The 9,180-nt window shown below is 38.8% G+C and overlaps 1 protein-coding gene across 1 annotated transcript; it reads right to left on the minus strand.

Moving 5' to 3' along the window:
* Positions 1-826: 826 nt before the first annotated feature.
* On the minus strand, positions 827-3,545 carry LOC131328998 (ethylene-responsive transcription factor ERF053-like). Its single transcript, XM_058362004.1, has one exon. It carries the CDS (start codon positions 2,820-2,822, stop codon positions 1,605-1,607), a length of 1,218 nt encoding a protein of 405 aa, XP_058217987.1. The 5' UTR covers positions 2,823-3,545; the 3' UTR covers positions 827-1,604.
* Positions 3,546-9,180: the final 5,635 nt, after the last annotated feature.

Genomic DNA, 9,180 nt, shown 5'->3' on the forward strand with positions numbered 1-9,180 from the left:
TCCAAAACAGGAAGTGGTTCTGTGAACTGAAGAGAGCTCATTGTTAAACCATTCCCCTAATCAGCAATCCCATCCGAAAATTTTCAAGAGTTTTTAAGTCGAACATAATGGTTTTTTTTTTTGGGTTGGGGGGGGGGGGGGGGGGGTGTCAAAAAACATAATGTTTTCACTTCTATGAAATGATGCTGTGACTTGGGTACACTAGCAATTGTTATCGCCCTTTAGCATGATCAGGGGAATCAGTTTTTCCACACACAAAAATTTCGTAAATCTGTTGACCTATGATTCTCCTAGACCTTGTTGTAAGCTAGAGCCCAATCCACCCACATGTACGACTTGCATCAAATGAAGTACCACGTGGCCGTTGGCAACTTGCAACATTCCATGTCAAATGCCATTTGCTTGGGATTTCAAGGAATCCATCATAACGCTAAGGTGATAGATGACCGAGTTATACAAAATGGCCAATTCTAGGAACTATGTCTGCATTATAAGAGACGAGTCTGTCAATTTTCTTTTGTCAGTGATGATTGCTATATTATGGGATAGCATGTTTGTGCACCATATACCCCCTTTCATAGAGAGAAAGTAGATGAGTTTAACTTGCTATCCTCCCAAGTGTTTATAAGCACCCCGTTAAGTATCACAGGTCAAATCGAACCAAACCACACCAAGCCTTTATCTCAAGCAATTTGGGTTGAGTACATGGGTCCTATTTTGCCATTCCGCTTGTCAGAGCACGTGTTTAGTTAAATTTGCCAAACTCGTATCCTCAGTAAATGTACATCTAGTAAGCATTAAAGATCGTTAGAGAGAAATATTCAAATGATTGGAATGACCAATTGTATTGCTAAAAGGAACACGCCATTACAATAATAGGACGATAAATTTATCAAATTTACATAACCATAAATTGTCCCCATCCTTAGCTGGAAAAAACAGAGCTAGTAATGGATGAGTCAACGGAGGAGATCACAAAACTGTCTCCTTCTGAGGTTGCCTTACACTATGAACTATGGATACAACTAAAAACATACTTTCTCCAGACATTAAAAACACTGCCTAAAGATAAGCTTACTATTACTATTACTGGCCAATCAGCATGGCCCCTGCAATGCATGTAAATGAAGCTGCCACCGCAAAAAGGCCTGAAAATATGCAGCCTTTGTGCAGCAGATGGGGTGGAGAGAGGAAGGGAGAGACGTTCTAGAACTGTTCTGAAAAAAATTGGAGAGAGAGAGAGAGAGAGAGAGAGAGAGAGAGAGAGAGAGAGAGAGAGAGCAGGTTGAAGATTTAAGAGAGAGAGAGAGAGAGAGAGAGAGAGAGAGAGAGAGAGAGAGAGAGAGCAGGTTGAAGATTTAAGAGAGATAAGAGTTCTCAATAGAAAAAGAAAGTAACAATGCTCCAAAGAAGAATCACGGGTTGTTTTGTAAAAAATTTGCAACCAGTGAGAGGCAAGTGAGCAAGGAAAGAGATGAAGAAAGAAAGAGAGAGAAGTAATGAAATCACAGGTTGGTTTTCTGAAAATCTGCAACCAGTGATGAAATCTTAGGAGATTGTCTAAGAGGGAGAGAGGGAGGGAGAGAGAGGGCTGTCGCTATTCTTCAGTCCTGATCCCTCCACAAGAAGGGCTTCATAGGGCATGAAGAAGAAGAAGATGCCGAGGCCGTGGTATCTTGCTGTATCTGAGGATCAAAACCACTGAAATCCTGCTGACTTACACTAGGAAAAGAAAGATTGGAAGGAAACAGAAGATTATTGGAAGTGTCCAAATCATCCCAAACTGGACTACCTGGACCCCAACCAGCTGGAATTGCATTCAACCAAGCCTCAGCCATTTCCCCCCAAACCAATTCCGAAGAAGTCTCCGATACCCCTCCCACTGCCTGAACCTCATCACTCCCAGTGGCCTCACTAGACCCCAGCCCAGAATCCTCATCTGGGTTTTCTTGTCGAGGCGTCGGCACCTCTGTGGGCGCCTGTGGCGGCGGCATTTCCACGCTAGACTGCTCTGTTGACTCTGGTCTGTCTTTATTTAGGAAGAGTTCGGGGAAGTTGAGCCGAGCGTTCTCTCCCCTCAACTTAAACGCCTCGCGGTCGTACGCCATAGCGGCGTCCTCGGCAGTGTCAAACGTGCCGAGCCAGAGCCGCGTCCGGTTCCGAGGGAGGCGAATCTCGGCCACCCATTTCCCCCAATGCCTCTGCCTCACTCCCCTGTAGAGCTTGGTGGGGCTAATAGGCGGCCCCACCACCGGCGGCCTGAACAAGCCGCCGCGGCTGCTCTGTTCCAGCCTGTTCATCATCATCATCCTTCCTCTCGGGCTCAGATTCAGCGCGTCGCTCCAATACTGGAGCAGCTGCTGCTGTTGCAACGCGGCCGCAGTATCACCCGCAAAGAAATAGGGCGGGTAAGTCAATGCCTGTTGCTGCTGCTGCTGCTGCTGCTGATGAGGAGAGAAGGAAATCATATGCTGTTGATGTTGCAGCGGCGGGCGGGGCAGGGGAATGGGATTGGTTCTGAACTGGTGAAGGTTTTCCATTGTGGGTTGCTGGAACCCATCCAAGGCAAAAGGGAAAGGGATATTTGGGGGTGTGGTGTATGGGACAGAGGAGTGAAGAGGTGGTTGAGATGAAGAAGAAGAGGAGGTTTGAAATGGGTGTTGGCGTTCAGGGCTTCTGACTTTCTTGAGAGGCCTGGTTGACTTGTTAGAAGCTTCATCAAAACCCGGCTTCCATTGTTGCCTCTCCCATTCCATCTGAGCTATCTTCTCTGTTTCTTGAATTGCCTTTTTCGATTTGCCGCTGTTTCTAGACGAAGCCATTGATACAATAACTGAATTCAAACAGTTCGCTGTCCGCTCTCTCGATACAGAGTTGAGATTATGGACGAAAAATTGTCACCCTGATAGGTGAATAAACAAGGGATTTGGTTGAGAGGGGTCAGTAAATGAAAAGGAACAGAAGGCTAAACTGAAATTGGTTGAGAACCCAATTGGAAAAACCTTGTAAATTTTGAAAACCCAGATCAGAATATGGTCCGAAAGTTGAAAAGACGGCGCCAAATGTTTTGAATCCGGGTTGAGAAAAATGGGAGATGAATCACCCAAATCAATAGAAGCAAGATCAAAGAACAAATTTCTTGAACACCCTATCGAGAAAAGCAGTAAATTTTTTTGAAATTTAGTCCGAAAGTAAAAACGCAAGACCGAAATTTTCAGAATCTGAGTTCAATTTCAATCGCTAACGTCTTCAAACAGAGCAGAACACAAAAAGCAATCAATTTTTGAGTAGCTCATCCCAAGTCTATTAGTAGATATTTTCCGATCGAAACCAAATCTAATAGACTGAGAGAGCGACTGTTGGGCGAGAGCGGGATCGAGCGGCTTTGAACAGGAGGAGAGAGAATCCCAATAGTGGTTTTGCTTTGAAGACGGTGGAACAGAATCAGAAGCTGAAAAGGGTGGGGGCTTGTTTCGCTTGTGTGGAGATACTGAGGTGGGGAGGGGAAGGGGAGGTGGGTTTATAAGAGGCAAGAAAAAGATCTGAGACTGAGAGGAACCTTTGTTTATGAGTTTTTTCTAGAGAGAGAAGTGTAGAAAGTCTTGTTTGGTCTGTGCTCTGCGGGAGGCCCACACGGCTTTCTTCTTTAATCCAGTTTCCGTTGCTTCCACTCCAACCATTCTTTATGGGACCTAGGTTCTCAGCAGTTGGCTGAGAAACCGTACCTGTGCAGTTTTGCGTTTTATGGGCTATGCCGGGCCCGCTTTGAACATCGAAATCGTTTATTTTGTAGAGCTTGACGAGTAAATCAACCTTGCCTCTGTTGTCAGAAATTAAGTTGATCGAATATCAATAGGTACTCAATCGGGATAAGCTCTTCTGCTTACGCGTACTCCAAATTTTCCTTTTTGTAAGCTCATCATGGACATATGGTTTTAATCCAAACCATTCTATCGTGGAATTTACAAAAAAAAATGTTGGTAAACATTCAATTTGGTCGGTTATCGAAAGACATGTAAACAACTTTGAAATATATTTTCCCATCAATTTTACAGACCAAAATGCAAGTTTCCACATGCGTACTACCGGTAGTCAATGAGTTTGATTTCTTGGAGCCTCCTGGTGGATGTATTCTGGTGGCTAGGTTTTGGTAGTTTTGATTTATTCTTATATTTTCTGATGAAATTTTTGTAGCCTTTTACCTTTGAGTATTGTGAGATGAATTGCTTGTCTGTTTCAAACAAGAAAAAGAAAAAGAAAAAATGAGTTTGATTTCTTCAGCTATGTTTTTCTCTGCGGGTCTAAAATGGGAAATCAAATCCTCTATATCAAAATTCTCTAAACCGGTGCATTTTCGACCATTGAATTGCATAAATATTTTGAAATATAAAAAAACATTCACACAATCTAACACTTCAAAATATCTCGGCATAGAGGTACATCAATTTCTAGATACTGAAGATCTCGGGTGCTAAAATGGACCTAGTTTGAAGATGTATGGATAAATATCTCTGTGCATCTCTCTCTCTCTCTCTCTCTCTCTCTCAATAAATATCTGTGTGCATCTCTCTATGTCTCTCTCTCTCTCTCTCTCTCTCTCTCTCTCTCAAATTCCAATAGCCTTCTCTCTCTCTCTCAAATTCCAATAGCCTTATTGGTTTAAAGCATCAAAATATTGTTCACTGCCCAATAACATACCAGCACCACATGGAACCTCTAAACAGTATAATCCGTACAATGACATGGCATATGGTGATTGGATAATTGAGGTATATGTTGCTAGGGTTCTCAGCAAATTGTGTAGTTCCACCACAAGAAGGTAACTACTTCTATATTTTAGGTCCCGTTCCGCAACTCAAAATAAACCCTTATTTTTTAAGAAGGCAATTTCAAGCTCAAAAATTATAGACTTAGGGAAATCTAAAAATATGAAATATGGATCTTGTTTGAAAGATCTCGATGAGATCTTTTATACGATGCAAAAAAAATTGAAAAAATATTTTTTATTTACATTATTTTTGAGTTTGAAAATGTGAAATAAGCTGCTTATTTTTTAAGAAGATTTCTGGAACGGAGCCAGTATTATGGAGTTCGTCTTCAAATGGTCTGTATAGATGCTACTTACCATAGCACACAGCCTTGGCATGAAAAATGAAGACTCTGTTTGGTGCATATTACTATTTCCCAAAGAGAGAATCTATACGTATTTATAGCAAGGACATGCCTTGTCTCGAATCTTTCAAGACCAGAAGACCAATACAAATCCATAGGAAACAGCCACAGGGTTTTCTATGAGTTTGTATTGAGTTGGTCTAAGCCTTTGATTTTGGAAGTTTCGTTACGTTGATCATTAAATGAAATTTTTATTTAATTGACATGCGTAGTCATTTCATGTAGGTAGCTATCCAATCAATTTAATTTTCTTATAGATTAGTTGAAGTGTTAAGTAATTTAATTTGCTCAATCATTGATGCTGCTACTACCGTTCGCTCTAAGATATTTTGGTTTTGTGGAAAATGTTAGTACTAGTACTATTTATTTTGTGCACATATTGAACTATAGTATTATTTAACATGGATATGGGCATACAACCTTTGTGAATCTCATTTGTTCCTTTTGACCCTATACTATTTTGGTTTATGTTCCCTTTCATCCTCCATCTACCTATTTAAAATCGACACAATTTTCAGGGCAATAGAAGCATCTTGATTGTTCACACTAATGAATAAATTGTGCACTACAATTTTTTGGTTTATGTTCCCTTTGACCCTCCATCTACCTATTTAAAATTGAAATTGACACAGTTTTCAGGGCAATAGAAGCATTTGGTTGTTCACACTAATGAATAAATTGTGCACCACAATTTTTGGTTTTGTCCTTATTCAAAATTTGTCACATTAGTTAGTTTTATGTCAAATTTTATGTGATATTGATTTATCTTGACGAGCGGAATCGAAAAAGTAAAAAATTACTATGACTTTTACACAAGTATTTTGGAAAATATTCAAAGAAAAACTCAACAAGTCAGTTTTGGATTTTTTTCTTGGATATTTTCAAAAATATCTGTGTAAAAGCCAATTTTTTACTTTTTTGATTCTTCTCGTTGAGATGAACCAATATCACATAAAAGTTTGACATAAAACTAACAAATGCAATTTTTTTTTTAAATGTACACAACTTATTCATTAGTGTGAACAATCCTGAAAATCAAGAATCTACTTTAAATTAACAGTGGCAGACTGAAGGGTTGTGGGCACGACACTCTCAAACTTTAGTACTCCCTCCGTCCTTTTTTTAGAGTCCAGTATTTCATTTTGGGCTGTCCCTTAATAAGTGTCCATTTTGTAAAGTTAGTGGGTAAAAGTTGATGCATTGTCTATTTTGTCCCTAAAAGTAGATTCCTTTTTGAAAAGTAAGTGAGTAAAAGTGTAATAATGATGGGTAAGTTGGGAAAGTTGAGGAAAAAGTTGATGTGAAAGGTATAATGATGATGTCTTTTTAATAAGTTGGAGTTACGAAGCAGGACACTTAAAAAGGGACGGAGAGAGTAGTATATTTAATGAAATTTTCGCTATTTAAAATTCAGTGTTGTGGCTCATTCAAAATTTAAAATTTTCACCGTAAATCTCACTGAACTTGGATAGTTCAAATTTAGCCCTATATATCGAATTCCTGCATCCGTTGGCAACTCTCACTACGATTTTTAATCTTGAGAGATAAGGGAAGTTAGAGGTAGGGGTGGCAAATTGAACCTAGACCCATTAACAAATCCAGACCCATCAACTAGAAAATAGACCCAACCCAACCTATTTATTAGTTGGGTAAGAATGGATTCAAACCCAGTTGACCAATTATTAGTTGGGTCATAATTGGGTATCAATTGGATCAACTTAAATGACCCAATGGGCAATGAAAGTAACCCACCAAATTTCATCTCTTAATTGGTTTCTTTTCCAAACCCAAACCCATCAATTGGTCTCTCTCTCTCCCCCCCCCCCCTCGCTCTCCCACCCCCCCCCCCCCCCCCCAAACCCCCAGGAGCCCCCCCTCTCTCTCTCCTTTGCCCCCAGTATCATGACCTTCTCTCTATTTTATTCAATTATTTTGTTCTAAATTACACGCGTTCAAAAATATTTTGAATGGTCCGAATTAAAAATCAATTGTGACCGGTAACAATTATTTTGACCAGTCAAAATTGAAAACACATCTCATCCATTAATTGCGCGAATGGACCCGTGAAATTGTGCTCCGCCGTGAATAAATTTCTTTCATGGTAGTCCCGCAAAGGGTTTGGATTAAAAAATTGACTTATTTTTTTGTCCTTTTTCAAATTTTTTTTGCATTTTTTTTGTTTTGTGTCATATTTTTGTGACTTATTAATTTGTTTTGATGAGAGGAATCGGAAAAGTAAAAAAATTTGATCGAAACTTAAATTTTTTGAATAAAAACAAAAAAAAATCAATAAGACAAAAAAAATTACTTATTCTCGTCTTTTTGAAAAAATTTATGAGTTTCGATCATAATTTTTTTTTACTTTTCTAATTTTTCGATCATAATTTTTAGTATATATGTAATTGGGTTAATGGGCGGGTCGGGTTTGCTTTAAAATAAATGGGTCGGGTTGGGCATGGGTAATTAGACTCATAGTTAATGGGTCTAAATGGGTCAATGACCCATTAAAGACCCAACCCACTAACAACTTACCCAATTTGACCCAAACCCGCCCGTTTGCCACCCCTAGTTAGAGGTATCGGATATTCATATTTCTTTTTCTTGGCAATCAGATAGAACGGTATTCATTTCTGGGAGAATTAAAGAATAGTCCTCGGGTTCTACTCTTTGTAAGTTTTCATCCGGCACTTTTTGAACAGTTATGTTTTCATCCTTTTAGATAGTGAATTACCTTTATTACCCTTTTAATAAGATATTCATATGTAGGTGTCTATTTCCTTCCTAAATTAGTGGGATTCTAATAATTATAGTTACCTAAAATCATGGGTTGATTAATGGATAGAAATGGGGGGAATTTTCAAATTTTAAAATCTTTAATGGATATATTCTAAACCATTATTCCTCCTTAATTTTGTGAATTTTTAAATCCTTAATTTTCATGAGTTTTGGTAAATTGGTCGTATTATATTATAAACTTATGCGAATATGGTTCGACCAATTTCACGAAAATTCGTGATTTATTTTTAAAATATGAATACACCATTTTTATTCTTGAAACACATGAATAAATTAATTGAAAAACACGGAAAAACATGAATACAAACATCTTTTTAATTGGCCATGAAAAACATAAATGAATTAATCGGCCATGTTTTTCATGAATACACCATGAAAACCATGAATACACCATGTTTTATCCATGAAAATAGAAAAAACATGAAAATCATGAAAATTATGAAAACACATAAATACACCATTTTTTTCATGATTCACAGCCCCTTATTTGAATCCCAAGATTATTTTTTACCACAACAGTATTATTGTACACATGAAGAATTTACGACAAAACATGACAAATAAGTTACTTATATACATGATTGGAAGCACTGAATAGTTTCTCTTCTCTCTGTTCTTTACATTTGGAAGCACTAGATATACCCCATTGAGGAAGGCAGGCGACAGGCAGATCAAATTGACGGCGGTGGCGTGGTGTCGACACGACTGGATCTGAATCGGCGATGAAAAACAGATCAAGGAAGGGTGTACAACAACAGCAGCAATGACGACTAGTTAATCGGCGACGTGGTAATGGGAGGAGTGAGGGACGGAGGTTGCCGGGGGATGCGAAGGGGTCCCGCTCGCCTCTCGCCGCTGCAAATTGAAATGGGTGCCGCTGCAAATTGAAGGGGGGAGGGATTAATTGTGCCAAAATTTTGGGATTCTAATTAGGGGTGGGTTGGTTTTAATTCAATGCCGAGATTTTTGGTATTCAAATTAGGGATGATTATCCTAAAATTAGGCTAGAAGACCTTTAAGATTATTTTGTAGTCCCCAAAATCCCTGCCTATATATACATATATTATATATGTAAAGGGCAATCCGGGGATTATTTAAAAGTGGGGATGAAAATATAATTGTTCAAAAAGTGCCGAATGAAAACTTACGAGGGATGAGGTTTAAGGATGGATATTTAAAAACTCCTTCATTTCTACATCTCTCCATATTTTT

This window comes from Rhododendron vialii, chromosome 6a (assembly GCF_030253575.1).
Source record: "Rhododendron vialii isolate Sample 1 chromosome 6a, ASM3025357v1".
In the NCBI taxonomy this organism is placed as follows: Eukaryota; Viridiplantae; Streptophyta; class Magnoliopsida; order Ericales; family Ericaceae; genus Rhododendron; species Rhododendron vialii.

Excerpts from the sequence above, each read along its gene's own strand:
- LOC131328998 (XM_058362004.1), bottom strand. The coding sequence starts at position 2,822 with ATGGCTTCGTCTAGAAACAGCGGCAAATCGAAAAAGGCAATTCAAGAA.